Below are 18,799 nucleotides of genomic sequence, written 5' to 3' on the forward strand. Positions count from 1 at the left end.
ATTTTTCGAGTTGACAAATTCCTCGAACCAGTGGTGGTACTAAGTCATACCAGAAGGAAGTATTTCAATTGGGCACTCAGTGACTGAGCTATTAAGGCCAACGTTTGCACACTGACTTTTGGCCCACCCTGTACTAATTTTACTACTAATATACTATAGCGAGTATTAACTATAGTATAGTAACTATAGTATAGTAACTATAGTAACTATAGTAACTATAGTAACTATAGTAACTATAGTATAGTAACTATAGTTACTATAGTAGTAACTACTACAGACTACTGTACTCGCTTTCCAATACTCCATTATCTTGTTATATTATTACAACAAATCTTCTTCACAGCTGTGATGAGTAGGTAAGGGGAGTTGTTAGCCTGGTTTAACTGACTAATAGCATCACGTGACCAACATACAGCCCTCTGATTGGTTTCCTTGTTCCACGTGATAAAATACAGCCCTCTGATTGGTTAGTTTGTGTCACGTGATAAGTGATATGGCGGAGGAAGCTAACCCGGAGACGACAGACTCCGTAAAAACGCACATCAATCATCTGTTATCAGAACTAGAGAGCAGTGAGACCCAGGTAATCATCTGTTATCAGAACTAGAGAGCAGTGAGACCCAGGTAATTGTCAGTAATTAGTCAGTAATTAGTCAGTAATCACCTGTACCGGGCCTGTACCTCATTAGTCAGTAATTGAGTTAGTTGCACAAGATAAGGGTACTGTAAACATGCTTGTTCCTCCAAAATTTAATCTAGTTAGTACTTACTACACGCACTACGAGCTTCATAACTACTTAGTTAATTAGTTAATTAGTTAATTAGTTAATTAGTTAATTACTCCACAGATCACGCCCACAGTAAGAGCAGTTTACGAGGGAGGATTTGAGAGTCAGTTTGCAGACTGTCTTACTGATAGGATCAGTAGTTTAGATAAAGATATAGAGATAATGTGCAGCTATCACTACCAGGTGGGAGAGTGTTTTTAGTTAATAACATAATTAGTTATTTAGTTGATAACATTAGTGATCTTTTAGTTAATAATATTAGTTATCTTTTAGTTAATATTTATTAGTTATTTAGTTAATAACATTAGTTAATTTTAGTTAATATTTATTAGTTATTTAGTTAATAACATTAGTTATCTTTTAGTTAATAACATTAGTTATTTAGTTAATAGCATTAGTAATCTTCTAGTTGATAACATTAGTTATATTTTAGTTGATATTTATTAGTTATTTGGTTAATAACATAAGTTATCTTTTAGTTAATATTTATTAGTTATTTAGTATGTCTATAAAATGTAACAGCAACAGTAACAGTGACAGTAAGGCATCATGTAGCCGGTGGGCCCGACATGATACGACATATCTTGACACGTCGGGGTTTTTCGGGATTTGTCAGGGTTTGTCGGGGTTTGTCAGGGTTTGACGGGGTTTGACGGGGTTTCCGGTTTGTCGAGCCTGGAGGTTTTTTTTTTTTTTTTTTTTTTTTTTTTTTTTTTGAGTCTCCCAACAAAAAGCCGAGACGGAGTCATCAAGCTTTACGTGGAAAAACACTATACAAGAAGGCCTCATGTAGCCGGTGGGCCCGAGGCAAAACCCCTCGACAAACCCCGACAAACCCCGTTTGTCGGGATATGTCGGGGTTTGTCGGGGTTTGTCGAGCCTGGAGGCTACATGATGCCTACTAGACCGGTTCATAAAACAAAAATGTTCTTGAATAATTACCAATATGTTCTTATCTGTTGATCCCTAGGTTCAAATACCACCAAAAAAAATTTCAAGTTCCAACTCTTCCATCTTAGTCCCGCTCCGGCCACGCCCATATTTTATTGGTTTCTTATACAGGTAAAATATCTAGAATCGGCTTTTTTAGTATGAAGGAGTAATGTTGGCTGTTTAAGATTCGTTATTCAAATATAAATGTCATAAAGGCATTTCGTTTAATGTGGGTTTTAAGTTCTGGTGATGATGAGAACCACGCCCTTTGATGACCACGCCCATTTTAGAAAAATAAGTCATAAAAATTTCGGAAAACCGTATTTTTTGAGTTTATTTAATGGTTTGATGTTAAATGATATCAATTTTCTTCTACCTTCTCCTTGAGATAAAGTGTGTTAATACAAACCGCCCTGTCATAGAGAACACGGTAAGTTTAAACTAGTGTCAAGTAGTAATAGGTGAGCTGGTGAGTGGTGACTGTGTCAAGTGGTATTAGGTGGGTCAAATATGCTTAGTTGACACTGGTTTATGGCTCCGGATCATATAAAAAGGAAGACCATGTTTCAAGGACTATACTACAGCCAACAACATGACTACTATCCTTGGAAAACGAAAGCAACCCCGCAGAGAAGTCCCTTGGGTTGGTACTCTCCTGGAAAAACTTTCCTTCTCAAAACTTCCCACCAAAGGAACTGTTCTGAGAAGGCTCTTCTTTGAGCTTGAGAAGACTGCAGGTGATGGATCGTCAACACTATCCGCAGCTTGTGTTCAAGTGAAGAACGAACTAATCGAACTATGGGAATATGCTGGGTATGGCGATATCCTCAAGCACTCCCCTAACATCATTAAGGATATCAAAGCTCTACGAACCTCTCACCAAGACCTCACTAAGGTTCCAGCAGTCAGACGACAAAAGCAGTCCTTCAAGATGAAAGAAGTGGCGTTCCTGAATTCCCTAGAGGCGCTTTTCGACATTACAGTTAAATCCCTTCAGTCCTCTAAGCTGATTACCGATGAAGACCGCGACTTCCTTCAGAACCACTGGAAGAAGACAATCAGCTCTACGCCCGACCTCAACCTTCAGAAGAGCCTGGAAAAGAAGCTAGCAAGAGAGGAGTCCCTCAAACGATACTCCTTAGCAGAGTCCTCCACTTCTACTACTTTCCTCTCTACCTCCATGTCCTCAGACGATTCCCAACTGGACACCAGCCTTCAGGAGGAGTACACTCCTAAACGCCCCTGTGCTTCCAGAGGCACTACGATAGCAATCTCCAAACGATTCGTAGAGAAGCTCGGTCCAGCTGCGGACAGACTGAATCTATCGTCGACACAGCTCACCGGGATCCTTGCTGCTGCTACAAACCACGGTGGAGGAGACAGCTGAGCTTGGAGGATTCGGAAAGGTAAGAGTTATTAGAATTACAGTAGTTGAACTTTGAATTACAATTGTCAATTGTGATTTAAACAATAATAATTCAATTTTATATTAATTTCCACCATCTACAGGTCAAAAGGCTTGCAGTAATCCTCATCCAAGAAGAGCCAGATCCTTGGAATTCCTCCTACAGAAAACTCCACTGGAAGAGCAGAAGCGGAGATGGTGAAGGACTACCTCGACAGCTGGGAGGTTGCAGACAAGATCATAGCCTGCGGTTTTGATACAACATCCTCTAATACTGGAGTCAATAACGGGAGCTGCACCATCCTCCAGAACCTCCTTCACCTACAGCTGCTGTGGCTCGCCTGCAGACATCATATCCTGGAGTTGATAATCGGAGGGGCATTCACGACCATCTTTGGAGTGACCTCCGGGCCGGAAGTGACAACGTTCAAGATCCTGAAGATCTGTTCTTGGAACAGTCTAAACCTTGGAGACAGACGGCTACCCGACATCCCCTCCTACTTCAAGGAAGACGTCGCGGACATCTTGGAGTACGTCAACAGCAAACTCGATCAAGAGTCTCACCTACCCCGAGGAGACTACAAGGAACTGCTGGAGCTGGTAAAGTTGATCCTTGGTGGAGATATTCAGGGCGTGGTTCTCATCATCACCAGAACTTAAAACCCACATTAAACGAAATGCCTTTATGACATTTATATTTGAATAACGAATCTTAAACAGCCAACATTACTCCTTCATACTAAAAAAGCCGATTCTAGATATTTTACCTGTATAAGAAACCAATAAAATATGGGCGTGGCCGGAGCGGGACTAAGATGGAAGAGTTGGAACTTGAAATTTTTTTTGGTGGTATTTGAACCTAAGGATCAACAGATAAGAACATATTGGTAATTATTCAAGAACATTTTTGTTTTATGTACCGGTCTAATGCCTACAGTAACAGTAACAGTGACAGTAACAGTAACATTGTTGCAGGGTTTTATAGATTGTGTGAACGAGCTACTGTAACAGTAACAGTAACATTGTTGCAGGGTTTTATAAATTGTGTGAACGAGCTACTGTAACAGTAACATTGTTGCAGGGTTTTATAGATTGTGTGAACGAGCTACTGTAACAGTAACAGTAACATTGTTGCAGGGTTTTATAGATTGTGTGAACGAGCTACTGTAACAGTAACAGTAACATTGTTGCAGGGTTTTATAGATTGTGTTAACGAGTTACTGTAACAGTAACAGTAACATTGTTGCAGGGTTTTCTAGATTGTGTGAACGAGCTACTGTAACAGTAACATTGTTGCAGGGTTTTATAGATTGTGTGAACGAGCTACTGTAACAGTAACATTGTTGCAGGGTTTTATAGATTGTGTGAACGAGCTACTGTAACAGTAACATTGTTGCAGGGTTTTATAGATTGTGTGAACGAGCTACTGTAACAGTAACAGTAACATTGTTGCAGGGTTTTATAGATTGTGTGAACGAGCTACAGTAACAGTAACAGTAACATTGTTGCAGGGTTTTATAGATTGTGTGAACGAGCTATTGTAACAGTAACAGTAACATTGTTGCAGGGTTTTATAGATTGTGTGAACGAGCTACTGTAACAGTAACAGTAACATTGTTGCAGGGTTTTATAGATTGTGTGAACGAGCTACTGTAACAGTAACAGTAACATTGTTGCAGGGTTTTATAGATTGTGTTAACGAGCTACTGTAACAGTAACAGTAACATTGTTGCAGGGTTTTATAGATTGTGTGAACGAGCTACTGTAACAGTAACAGTAACATTGTTGCAGGGTTTTATAGATTGTGTGAACGAGCTACAGTAACAGTAACATTGTTGCAGGGTTTTATAGATTGTGTTAACGAGCTACAGTAACAGTAACAGTAACAGTAACAGTAACAGTAACAGTAACATTGTTGCAGGGTTTTATAGATTGTGTTAACGAGCTACTGAAAGTACAGAACATGGTTAAAGGACTACAATCTGATATTTGTAACGTTGACACCATGTTGTGTTCTAACAGCGCCGAACTTATAGACTCCCACGAGTCTCTAATATCACAGCGACTAGAACTCAAGAACATGGCCTCCACTATACAGGTATATTATAGAACATGGCCTCCACTATACAGGTATATTATAGAACATGGCCTCCACTATACAGGTATATTATAGAACATGGCCTCCACTATACAGGTATATTATAGAACATGGCCTCTACTATACAGGTATATTATAGAACATGGCCTCCACTATACAGGTATATTATAGAACATGGCCTCCACTATACAGGTATATCATAGAACATGGCCTCCACTATACAGGTATATTATAGAACATGGCCTCCACTATACAGGTATATTATAGAACATGGCCTCCACTATACAGGTATATTATAGAACATGGCCTCTACTATACAGGTATATTATAGAACATGGCCTCCACTATACAGGTATATTATAGAACATGGCCTCCACTATACAGGTATATGATAGAACATGGCCTCCACTATACAGGCTAGGTATATTATAGAACATGGCCTCCACTATACAGGTATATTATAGAACATGGCCTCCACTATACAGGTACATTATAGAACATGGCCTCCACTATACAGGTATATTATAGAACATGGCCTCCACTATACAGGTATGTTATAGAACATGGCCTCCACTATACAGGTATATTATAGAACATGGCCTCCACTATACAGGTATATTATAGAACATGGCCTCCACTATACAGGTATATTATAGAACATGACCTCCACTATACAGGTATATTATAGAACATGGCCTCTACTATACAGGTATATTATAGAACATGGCCTCCACTATACAGGTATATTATAGAACATGGCCTCCACTATACAGGTATATGATAGAACATGGCCTCCACTATACAGGCTAGGTATATTATAGAACATGGCCTCCACTATACAGGTATATTATAGAACATGGCCTCCACTATACAGGTACATTATAGAACATGGCCTCCACTATACAGGTATATTATAGAACATGGCCTCCACTATACAGGTATGTTATAGAACATGGCCTCCACTATACAGGTATATTATAGAACATGGCCTCCACTATACAGGTATATTATAGAACATGGCCTCTACTATACAGGTACATTATAGAACATGGCCTCCACTATACAGGTATATTATAGAACATGGCCTCCACTATACAGGTACATTATAGAACATGGCCTCCACTATACAGGTATATTATAGAACATGGCCTCCACTATACAGGTATATTATAGAACATGGCCTCCACTATACAGGTATATTATAGAACATGGCCTCCACTATACAGGTATATTATAGAACATGGCCTCCACTATACAGGTACATTATAGAACATGGCCTCCACTATACAGGTATACTATAGAACAAGGCCTCCACTATACAGGTATATTATAGAACATGGCCTCCACTATACAGGTATATAATTGTCACATTGATGGTATATTAATATAGAACATGGCCTCCACTATACAGGTATATTATAGAACATGGCCTCCACTATACAGGTACATTATAGAACATGGCCTCCACTATACAGGTATATTATAGAACATGGCCTCCACTATACAGGTATATTATAGAACATGGCCTCCACTATACAGGTATATTATAGAACATGGCCTCCACTATACAGGTATATTATAGAACATGGCCTCTACTATACAGGTATATTATAGAACATGGCCTCCACTATACAGGTATATTATAGAACATGGCCTCCACTATACAGGTATATCATAGAACATGGCCTCCACTATACAGGTATATTATAGAACATGGCCTCCACTATACAGGTATATTATAGAACATGGCCTCCACTATACAGGTATATTATAGAACATGGCCTCTACTATACAGGTATATTATAGAACATGGCCTCCACTATACAGGTATATCATAGAACATGGCCTCCACTATACAGGCTAGGTATATTATAGAACATGGCCTCCACTATACAGGTATATTATAGAACATGGCCTCCACTATACAGGTACATTATAGAACATGGCCTCCACTATACAGGTATATTATAGAACATGGCCTCCACTATACAGGTATGTTATAGAACATGGCCTCCACTATACAGGTATATTATAGAACATGGCCTCCACTATACAGGTATATTATAGAACATGGCCTCTACTATACAGGTACATTATAGAACATGGCCTCCACTAAACAGGTATATTATAGAACATGGCCTCCACTATACAGGTACATTATAGAACATGGCCTCCACTATACAGGTATATTATAGAACATGGCCTCCACTATACCTTACAAGACATTTTTGTGGCGGACCAATTTGCGACGACCGAAATTTTGGCGGTCCGAAAATATGGCGAAATTGAACAAAAACCGTCACATTTCGGACGTCACAGAAAATAAGGGTATTTTTCATCATTTTGTTTTCCGACACAAAGGAAATTCAAAATTTTCTAAAAATCGGTAAAATCATGTTTAAACAAAATGAAACTTATAAATCGATTTCTTCATCTTCCTCTAAGGGGTCCGGCTCGACTCTTTCAGTTTCACTTATTGAGTTTGATATTAAATTGTTTATCTTGACTTAGTCTCTTATAAGACGTTTATGTTAGCACATAAATGTAATTTATTGTAAATTTAAAACGTATTACTTGACATTAAATTCATCATGGAATATTGTGTTTATTTGTCCCACCATCATATCACTAACTTTTCAAGAACAAAATGAATCGATGAAGCCACAATTATTGGAATAAGCTAAAAAATAATGCGACGGATTCTATTACGACGACCGAAATTTTGGCGGTCCGAAAATATGGCGAAATTTCGGGAAAACCGTCGCATTTCGTACGTTATGAAAATGTCTTGTAAGGTACAGGTATATTATAGAACATGGCCTCTACTATACAGGTACATTATAGAACATGGCCTCCACTATACAGGTATATTATAGAACATGGCCTACATTATAGAACATGGCCTCCACTATACAGGTACATTATAGAACATGGCCTCCACTATACAGGTATATAATTGTCACATTGATGGTATATTATAGAACATGGCCTCCACTATACAGGTATATTATAGAACATGGCCTCCACTATACAGGTATATTATAGAACATGGCCTCCACTATACAGGTACATTATAGAACATGGCCTCCACTATACAGGTATATTATAGAACATGGCCTCCACTATACAGGTATATTATAGAACATGGCCTCCACTATACAGGTATATTATAGAACATGGCCTCCACTATACAGGTATATTGGGGGGTACCAATGGCATAAATGGCATAATGGAGAATTGGCCAATAAAAATTTCCATTTATGCCATAAAACGTATGCCATTTATGCCATTTTTGATATAATACATTTCTAGTTTATTTATTTGTCATATGAATCTTTAACGATCATTCCAAGCGTTATAAAGCATGAAACATGTCTCTTATTCAAGTACTAATAATAATTTGCGAATTTAAAGTCAAATATGAAGACCTAATTTCATGGCATAAATGGAGAATTGGCCAATAAAAATTTCCATTTATGCCATAAAACGTATGCCATTTATGCCATTTTATGCCATTGGTACCCCCCCGGTATATTATAGAACATGGCCTCCACTATACAGGTACATTATAGAACATGGCCTCCACTATACAGGTATATTATAGAACATGGCCTCCACTATACAGGTATATTATAGAACACGGCCTCCACTATACAGGTATATTATAGAACATGGCCTCCACTATACAGGTATATTATAGAACATGGCCTCCACTATACAGGTATATTATAGAACATGGCTTCCACTATACAGGTATATTATAGAACATGGCCTCCACTATACAGGTATATTATAGAACATGGCCTCCACTATACAGGTATATTATAGAACATGGCCTCCACTATACAGGTATATTATAGAACATGGCCTCCACTATACAGGTATATTATAGAACATGGCCTCCACTATACAGGTACATTATAGAACATGGCCTCCACTATACAGGTATATAATACTATAATAGAACATGGCCTCCACATTGATGAGGTTAGAAGATGAAATAGATATAAATTTTAGTTGTGAAGTTTTATTGACTCTCATGTAAACAACACTACTCCTAAGTAAAGTGTGACAACTAACTAACAACTAACTAATTACAACTAAATAACTGCAGGCTATAAAGCTGTGTATACCTGTATTGGAGATGTACCAGAAGTTAAAGGAAGAAATGCACAATAAGAATTACTACAGCGCTATAAAGATATTAGGACACTTGGAGCACACTTACCTTCCCCCTATCTCCTCCTACAGTTTCGCTAGCATCATGTCACAGCAGATACCCAAAACTAGACAAACCATCAAGGAGATATCCAGATGTGATCTTAAAGACTTCTTAAAAACTATCAGGGAGAAATCTCAAGATATTGGACTGAACGCTATGTGGCAAAGTCATCAGACCATGAACACTGACATTCCGATAGGTAATTAATCAATTAGCTAATTAATTAATCAACTAATTATTCGATTATCTGATTAATTAATCAACTAATTAATTAACTAGATTATGTACAGCTCTAACCATGTCATAAAACAGCTGTTAATTTATAACTTATCCTACATTGTGTTTCCCTTCCTTTTCCAAATGCAATATAAATTATCTCATTTAACACAGCACCAAGAAGTTCAGAAATAGTTTATTTATTTTAATTTTATATTGTTTATTTATTTTAATTTTATATATTTCAATTTTCTATTATTGGTGTATAAAATAACTTAACTTATTTATAGTTTATTTATTTTAATTTTCTATTATTGGTGTATAAAATAACTTAACTTATTTATAGTTTATTTATTTTAATTTTCTATTATTGGTGTATAAAATAACTTAACTTATTTATAGTTTATATATTTTAATTTTCTGTTAATGCTGAATAAAATAACTTAACTTATTTATAGTTTATTTATTTTAATTTTCTGTTAATGCTGTATAAAATAACTTAACTTATTTATAGTTTATTTATTTTAATTTTCTGTTAATGCTGAATAAAATAACTTATTTCTCCCACTAGATCACATCCTGGGGAGAAGACCTAAGAGTATAGAGGACGGGCCACTAGACTTCCTAAACTTCGCTCCCATTTACCGGTGCCTGCATATCTACTCCATCATTGGAGAAAAGGAGGACTTTGCCAAGGAGTACCACGCGGACAGAAAGAAACAAGCTGATCTTACTTTTAAATTTGTGCCAAAGTTGGGGGACTCCTCCCAAGACTCAGACTCTTATAATGCGGAGTATTTCTGTAAAGTTGTGGGCTTCTTTGTTATAGAGAACACACTGTTACACACTACGCAAGGACTTGTTACTCACACTTCTATTGATGAACTATGGAACCTCTTCTTGTCTTGTCTAGGTAATAATTAATAATTAAGTTAGGGATATTTTAATAACTTTATGTTATTTAGATATCAGGTCCTCTACTTAGTACTTAGTTTACTAATTACCTATTTAACTAGTTTACTAATTATCTATAATTTGACAAGTTTACTAATTAACCAATTATCTAGTTAACCAATTATATAGTTAACTAATATTCCTTCCTCCTACAGGTAACCTAGACCAGCTGCTTCTGAACAAGGATGACCAGCCTCAACAACTACTAGACCTCAAGCTGCTTCTAGTTCTCTTCTGTCAGACTCTGGGCGGGTACGAGCTAAACGTTACCAAGTTATATAAGCTCCTTATAAACCTGTACCAGAAGTACTGTGACAGTCTTCAGTCACTCTGGAAAACAAAGTTCAAGGAAGTTTTCGGTAAGGAAAACTTAAATACCACAAATTTTCACTTCATACTACTATTGTGTAACACTTCGCTGTTGTGTCACTAATTAATCAGCTAATCAATTAATTAGCTAACTAATTAATTAATTAGTTAACTAATTGCCATTTGTCCCTCAGGTAAAGACAACTACTCTCCTCTCACAGTAGACTCAGATGTACAACTCCAACAGTTAATGGGTTGTGCTTATCAAGCACTAGATAGGACTGACATGAAGTTCCCAGTACATCTACCTTTCTCTAAACTAGTACCTGAAATATTCATACTAATGGAGGAGTACATAGAGGCGTCGTTACAATTCGCAACTCATCTCGACCTGAGCCAGACTGAAGTAGACGATCTAGTTAGGAAGTCTACAAACGAGCTTCTCACTAAAACACTGAACGATTGTCTGATAGATCTAATAAAAGAGAAGAACCTGGTACTATCCCAGATAGTACAAGTCAGCATCAATACTTCCTTCTTACAGCGCTACTCTCACTCTATGGAAACGTTCGTATCCTCTAAAACAGGATGCACTGTGTCTAGTACTCAGGCTAAAGATTTGTACGGACTGAAGATGTTTGATAATGTTAAGGAGGAGGCTAAGAGACAGATACACGTCAAGGTACGGTAGAGGGGTTAAATAGAGGGGTGAAATAGAGGGGTTAAATAGAGAGGTGAAATAGAGAGGTGAAATAGAGGGGTGAAATAGAGGGGTGAAATAGAGGGGTGAAATAGAGGGGTTAAATAGAGGGGTCAAATAGAGGGGTCAAATAGAGTGGTTAAATAGAGGGGTCAAATAGAGGGGTCAAATAGAGGGGTGAAATAGCAGCTCCTATTCAGATGGGTGAAATAGCAGCTACTATTCAGATGGGTGAAATAGAGTGGTTAAATAGAGGGGTGAAATAGCAGCTACTATTCAGATGGGTGAAATAGAGGGGTGAAATAGCAGCTACTATTCAGATGGGTGAAATAGCAGCTACTATTCAACTAATAGACTAATTAACTAATAGCCTAATTAACTGATACATTAATCAACTTATAATACATTAATCAACTTATACATTAAATTAACACATGCCTTTCTCTCCAGCTGACAGAGAAGATAGACGAATTCTTTGAACTGTCTCGCTACAACTGGATGACTAGCGAAGTAAGAGAGTACCCTAGCGACTACATAACCGACATGTTGACCTACCTCAACAACAAGTTCAGAACCTTCACTCAACTAGAACAGAGCGTAGCTTGTGGAGCCTGTGAGGAAGCTGGTAAACACATCGCTAACAAACTGTTGGAGATATTTCTAGATCCCACCATAACACAGATGTCACGTGTAGCACTGGATATTCTAGATCAGGACGTGATCGCTTACGAGGGGTTCGCTCTGGATGAGCCGGTGAAAGGTGTAAAGAATATAAACCTGCTGATCCCAATCCAGACACTCCGCAATGTTATAAACATGATAAAACAGTCCGACTATGACAAGTATATAGCTGAGTTTAACCCGAGTAGTAGGAGCTCTAGTAACATAGCACCTGAGGTGCTGGCTAGAGTACTAGAGAGGTTCCTGGATAAAGATAGCAAGAAGTTCTCTTTCAAGAGTTTCAGTATGAACAAGAATGAGAAGGAGATGAACCAGCTGCTGGAGGCTGTTATAAAGAAACTGAGAACACTGAACACCGGGGGAAGCGGGTCCAGCACTCCTACTATGCTCGCTAGGAAGCTTTCTAGGAGCAATCTCAACTTCTGATTGGTTGGGCTGTGTCACGTGGGGCTGGTTCTGTTGTGAATACTGGGCTCTGATTGGTTGGACTGTGTCACGTGGTGCTTGTTCTATTGTGAATACTGGGCTCTGATTGGTTGGGCTGTGTCACGTGGTGCTGGTTCTGTTGTGAATACTGGGCTCTGATTGGTTGGTTTCAATTTCTGGATTCAATTCTTTATATATGGTTGGGATAATTATTTCCAATTTTGTAATTTTTCAAATTTAAAATTCTTTTAATGATGTCGTGTAGACAACAATTCTGATTTCGTTGATTTTTGAGGGACAATTTAATTTGTGTTTTGCAGTGTATATTTATTATTGTACAAAATATAAATTTTCAGGAACAGAAGCTAACAATATAGCCATGATAAATGTTAGTTTTAAAAGATGAAAAATCACATTGATGACCTTTCGCTTTCATGTTTGTTTTTTGTAATATAGACTATTTTATTTTTACAAAAAAACCTGCAATATTCCTTAGTTAGAATACTATATGTTTACAGTACACTACAATGTAGATGTACTAAAGGGGTATCCTAAGAAGATTCTTGATCTTTTGGCAGGGCCCCTCCTCATTTAACCCTCAATCAAGTTTCCTATAATGCTAAGTGCTCATTACTTGATCACTGATCGCTTACAATTATTCGCTGCGTGCAATTCAGATGTACATGTCATTAAACACACTGACTATGTCTACATATCTTATTAAGAAAATAATTAGCTTATTCAGGAAAATAATGGCACAAGACCTGACTCCAAATGGAATTCTGAAATTCTTTAATCAGTCCATCAATACAGACAGTTACAAACCCACCGTTCAGATAAACGCTATAAAGAAATGTGGGTCAGGTTAGTTGGTTTTATTTTACTTATTTAGGAGTGAATTTTACATTAACGTTACATGTTTTAAATGTTACTTTCATGTTATATTAACTTAGTATACTTAGTATACTTGCAGTTAACTTAGTTAGTTATCTTTATTCTTTAACTAGAATATTTTCAGGAAGTGGAGCTAATAAAAACAAGCTGTTAGTTAGTGATGGAACTAACTTCACCACAATGCTTTCTGTTGGGGACGAAATAGACAAAGTGGTTAGTTGTTTTACTAATGTGTTGAACTATTTTAACATCTTAACGACGACCGTGAAGCGAAGGTTATGTGTATATATTATGTGTATATATTATGTGTATATGTATATTATGTGTAACTACTCTACTCAGATAGCTGACGACACGTTGAGGAAGAATGCAGTAGTAAAGGTAGAGCGTTACAACGTGACTAACTCTAACAACAAACACTTCGTACTTATACTAGAGGTCTCCATCTTATCTTACCCTGAACAGAAGATAGGTGAGTTGTAATGATGTCACTTAAATAACTTAAATAAAAACACTTTGTACTAATACTACTAATTATAACTCCAGATATATATAATCTAGTTTGCATTATCCCCATTATCAGATGGTTTATCATTACGCCCCCCGGCCCCACTGCACCACTGCACTCCCCCCCCCCACCCCCGGCCCAACTGCACCCCCACTCCCCCACCCCCGGCCCCACTTGCACTCCCCCACTGCACCCCCCGGCCCCACTCCCCAACTGCACCCCCCCCCCCCCCGGCCCCACTCCCCCACCCCCGGCCCCCCATCATTACATGTAACTTATAATATCCCACTCAGGTAACCCTGTAAAGCTATCAGATGACCAGATACAAGCCGAGGTTAACAAGACCCCCACCCCTTCTACTTCAGTACCCAGCGCAGTCTCTACTTTCAATTCTGGTTAGTTAACTTTATTTGGTTAGTTTAGTGAACTTAATATATATAATATATAAGTTACTTTGATTAACTTGAGTTGTTTATTTGAGGGATTTGATTATATTTAGTTGGTTATAATAACCCTCCCACAGGAGGCATGGCAGGAGCTGCTCCTTCAGGCACACCTGGTAATATATATCCGATACAGAGTCTCAACCCCTATCAGAACAAGTGGACTATCAAGGCTAGGTAACAAATTGATATCTTGATAAATAGATAATAATAATGATACTTTAATGTAGATAATGACTATAGCTATATTTATATAAGATAACACAGTGTAACTACAGGGTAACCAAGAAGAGTGATATTAGAACGTGGTCTAACGCACGGGGAGAAGGGAAACTGTTCAGTCTGGAGCTGATGGACGAGAGTGGAGAGATTAGGTGTACAGGTGAATATACTAACCAACCAGAGAGCTGTATTGTAGTCACGAGACAAATACTAACCAATCAGAGAGCTGTATTGTTGTCACGAGACAAATACTAACCAATCAGAGAGCTGTATTGTAGTCACGAGACAAATACTAACCAATCAGAGAGCTGTATTGTAGTCACGAGACAAATACTAACCAATCAGAGAGCTGTATTGTAGTCACGAGACAAATAATGACCAATCAGAGAGCTGTATTGTTGTCACGAGGCACAAAATAAGCAAACTGCAAAGACGATAATGTTTTGTTTATTATTTTATTTTGTCCCGATCTGCACCTTGGTAATATCTATTTGTTCAGGTTTCACAGACGCAGTAGATAAGTTTTACAACGTAGTAGAACAAGGTCAAGTGTACTACGTTTCCCGCTGCTCTCTCAAGACCGCTAATAAACAGTACACTGCTATAAAGAACGACTACGAGATGACGATAAATAGTGACACTACTATTGTTAAGTGCGAGGGTCAGTACTCACTTATAACTATAACTATTGTTAAGTTACTAATAAAGGAATAAGAGAACTAAAAACTAGTCCTCTTTTACACTACTAGTTACCATAGTTACAATACTAGTTACCATAGTTACACTACTAGTTACCATAGTTACACTACTAGTTACCATATGCTTAGTTACACTACTAGTTACCATAGTTACACTACTAGTAACTATAGTTACACTACTAGTTACCATAGTAACACTACTAGTTACCATAGTAACACTACTAGTTACCATAGTTACAATACTAGTTACCATAGTTACACTACTAGTTACCATAGTTACACTACTAGTTACCATATGCTTAGTTACACTACTAGTTACCATAGTTACACTACTAGTTACCATAGTTACACTACTAGTTACCATATGCTTAGTTACACTACTAGTTACCATGGTCACGTAACTACTTCTCTTTTAGACGGAGATGCAGTTCCGCAGATAAAAATGGAGTTTACTCAGATATCAGACCTGGAGAGATGCGAGAATAACAGTTTTGTGGATATAATGGGAATAGCTACTGATATTGGAGACGTTCAGTCTATTACTGCTAGGTTAGATATCAGAAATTTCAAATATTTTTAATGTTTATATTCTCATTCCTCGTGTATATATTGACATAATTCTGTTCAATATTCAATAAAACAACGAAAGTTCTTTTTAACGAATGGTAAATATTCAAAGACTAGCGGGAGCACCCCGGTTAACTCTTTCTGACCATTTCTGCTGATGACCCGACCCCCCATTGTTACTTGCCTTAGTAACCATGCAATGGTTACTTGCCTTAGTAACCATGGTTACTTATTAACTTTCTTGTATTTAACAGCTGTCTAATTATTTCTCTAAATGACAGGGCGTCAGGCAAGCAACTCACTAAAAGAGAAGTAAAGTTGCAAGACAAATCAGGAGCAGCAGTGTCTCTGACACTCTGGGGAAATGATGCTGATAAGTTCGACACAGGACTTGCAAACCCTGTCATTGCTGTTAAGGCAGCTAAAGTCAGCGACTTCGGGGGCCGGTCTCTCTCTGTTTCTTTCAGCTCTACTTTACTGGTAATATATGTTTTAACTTTACTGTTTATTTTTAGCAAAGTAACATAGCAGCACTAGTAAAGTAAGATACAGCATGAACAATGCAAATGGAGCTGATAAAGTATGAACCAGGTTAATCCGGACACAGCCCCCTCACACGAGTTAAAGGGATGGTACGATACCACCGGTAAAGACGAGACTGTCAGACAAATGTCCGGTTCTGGAGGTATGGGAGGGGGTGGAATGGAGACTGCTCACAAATCATTTGGTGAAATTAAGGAGGCTAACATTCAGGTGAGATATATGAGATTTTATAAGTTGTTCAGCCAATCAGAAAGCTGCATTATAAGTTGATCAGCCAATTAGAGCTGCATTGTAGCCCCGAGACTCAAAACAAAGTAGTCTGAGCACTTCATTTACTCTTTATTTCCAGGATAAGCCGGAGTATTTCAGTAACCATGCAGCAATAGTGTTCGTTAAAAAAGATAACTGTATGTACCAGGCCTGTCCCAGCGCTGACTGTAATAAAAAGGTTATCATTCGTTTTTTCAAGTTTTATTTCCAATCAATTTTGCTTTAACTAGTCAGCTATTTTGTCAGTTCCCGAAATGAAAACACAGGCTCAGGGAGGGAGGGCATCCCCAGCCCCATGTTTTATCTTAAGTTTTCTTACTAATTATGTTTTCTCGCATATTTTGTTACAGGTACTATTACTACTACTACTACTATTACTACTACTATTACTGCAGGTAATGCAAGAATCAGCTACAGAATATCGTTGTGAGAAATGTGACAAACTCTATCCCAACTTCAAATACAGATTAATGCTAACAGTGAAACTCTCTGACTTTACTGGCAACGAGTGGGTCACATGTTTCCAGGTTTGTGGAATGTCAATAATAATAATATAATATATATATATAATATATAATAATAAGCATTTTATACGTTCCAAACTGGGTGTTTTGTAAATCGATACTAATTAGGGCAGGAACCGAGAGCGCCTAATGTCATGACAATTTTACGACAAAATGTGACAATATGTGCCAATATACGACAATATACTAAAATATATGACAATACATGACAAGATGTGACAAGATTTGACAATAAACGACAAGATTTGACAATATATGACAATATACGACAAGATTGACAAAATGTGACAAACCGTGGGAAAATGGGCACACTCGGTTCCTGCCCTAATTAATATGTACAAATTATACAAATCAATAATGTACATATTATAATGTATAACGTATCGGTATAAGTTATTTAATTAATGTGTAATATTTGTTCAGGAAACAGCAGAGAAATTGTTGGGAATTTCAGCCGATGACCTTGGCAAACTGAAGGAAACAAATGAAGCAGAATTTGAACAAGCAATGAACAAAGTCAACTTTACAGCGTATAACTTCAAGATTCGGGCTAGAACTGAAACGTATATGGACGAATCACGGTGAGCATATAACAAGTTTCTATGTATTAAATTTTAAAAGTTATTTTACGTGCAATGTACATATTTCTAATATTACTGTATTTACTATTCTGTTGATTTAGTTACTAATACGTTTTCTTTCAGACTCAAGTGTACAGCTCTATCAGTTGAACCTATTGACTATATTACGCACAGTAAACGCTTGATAGATGAAATAAAGCTGTTAGAAGGTTGAAAATACAAGACATATTGAATCTGACTCCGAAAACTTGCCGGATTTGGAGTCTAGATACACACGTTATTGACTGTTAAAAGTGACTTAATTCTATGGACGCTATCAGCTTTTTTAAATATTTAAGAATTTCATTATCATAAATTTGTTTATTTGGTTGTTAATTTCCACGAAATGACTGTTTCCCTTTAAATATTTCGATTTCAAATTAGCGGGACTATACGCGCCGCGCATTAAGCGCGAGCCACAAACTACATGGTTTCAGCATTATTATTGTGCGCATTGTAAATTAAGCACACAGTTGCGAACATTTTAAGATTTGAAAAGAATGTTTAAACGCGGGATTATTTGCTTTCCTTGCCCCAGGCTTGGCTGCCTTTGCCGTGTAATCCAAAAGAATAACAAAATTTGCTTTACATTTTCTGGCTCTTTGGCGAGAGTAACTATTTCACTTAATTTCCTGAATAATGCCCGAAAAACTGGTACCTTGCACAGTCATTGTAAAGTAAACAGCCTCGCTCTCCGCTATGCGGGGTACTCTGCTGTTGTGCTATCATTTAAATTTTACTCCTCTTTTGAATTTGATCTAAGTGAAATGAAATCAGC

General features: G+C 37.5%; 2 protein-coding genes across 3 annotated transcripts; both read left to right on the top strand.

Moving 5' to 3' along the window:
- Positions 1-321: 321 nt before the first annotated feature.
- On the top strand, positions 322-13,211 carry LOC134824447 (exocyst complex component 6B-like). 2 transcript variants are annotated; one of them, XM_063836353.1, is made up of 8 exons: positions 322-583; positions 849-971; positions 5,048-5,224; positions 9,339-9,645; positions 10,234-10,575; positions 10,772-10,975; positions 11,120-11,607; positions 12,076-13,211. In XM_063836353.1, exons 1-8 carry the CDS (start codon positions 494-496, stop codon positions 12,730-12,732), a joined length of 2,388 nt encoding a protein of 795 aa, XP_063692423.1. In that variant the 5' UTR covers positions 322-493; the 3' UTR covers positions 12,733-13,211. The 2 variants fall into 2 exon arrangements, with proteins under 2 accessions (XP_063692423.1, XP_063692424.1); XM_063836354.1 differs by having other exon boundaries at positions 557-624.
- A 252-nt stretch (positions 13,212-13,463) lies between these two features.
- On the top strand, positions 13,464-18,522 carry LOC134824194 (replication protein A 70 kDa DNA-binding subunit-like). The gene is made up of 14 exons (XM_063835963.1): positions 13,464-13,596; positions 13,751-13,839; positions 13,969-14,098; positions 14,428-14,529; positions 14,658-14,754; positions 14,856-14,959; positions 15,299-15,460; positions 15,914-16,046; positions 16,346-16,544; positions 16,656-16,817; positions 16,957-17,055; positions 17,273-17,404; positions 17,825-17,982; positions 18,106-18,522. Exons 1-14 carry the CDS (start codon positions 13,485-13,487, stop codon positions 18,194-18,196), a joined length of 1,770 nt encoding a protein of 589 aa, XP_063692033.1. The 5' UTR covers positions 13,464-13,484; the 3' UTR covers positions 18,197-18,522.
- The last annotated feature ends 277 nt before the right edge of the window (positions 18,523-18,799 follow it).

The sequence above is a fragment of the Bolinopsis microptera genome, chromosome 12 (genome assembly GCF_026151205.1).
Source record: "Bolinopsis microptera isolate Bmic1 chromosome 12, MBARI_Bmic_1.0, whole genome shotgun sequence".
Classification (NCBI taxonomy): Eukaryota; Metazoa; Ctenophora; class Tentaculata; order Lobata; family Bolinopsidae; genus Bolinopsis; species Bolinopsis microptera.

Bases quoted from the DNA above. Each gene is read 5' to 3' on its own strand.
- LOC134824447 (XM_063836353.1), top strand. From the start codon at position 494: ATGGCGGAGGAAGCTAACCCGGAGACGACAGACTCCGTAAAAACGCAC. The intron at 972-5,047 runs GTGGGAGAGTGT...ACATTGTTGCAG, and splicing joins TGTGCAGCTATCACTACCAG to GGTTTTATAGATTGTGTTAA. The intron at 10,976-11,119 runs GTAAGGAAAACT...TTTGTCCCTCAG, and splicing joins AAAGTTCAAGGAAGTTTTCG to GTAAAGACAACTACTCTCCT.
- LOC134824194 (XM_063835963.1), top strand. From the start codon at position 13,485: ATGGCACAAGACCTGACTCCAAATGGAATTCTGAAATTCTTTAATCAG. The intron at 14,530-14,657 runs GTTAGTTAACTT...ACCCTCCCACAG, and splicing joins AGTCTCTACTTTCAATTCTG to GAGGCATGGCAGGAGCTGCT. The intron at 14,960-15,298 runs GTGAATATACTA...CTATTTGTTCAG, and splicing joins TGGAGAGATTAGGTGTACAG to GTTTCACAGACGCAGTAGAT.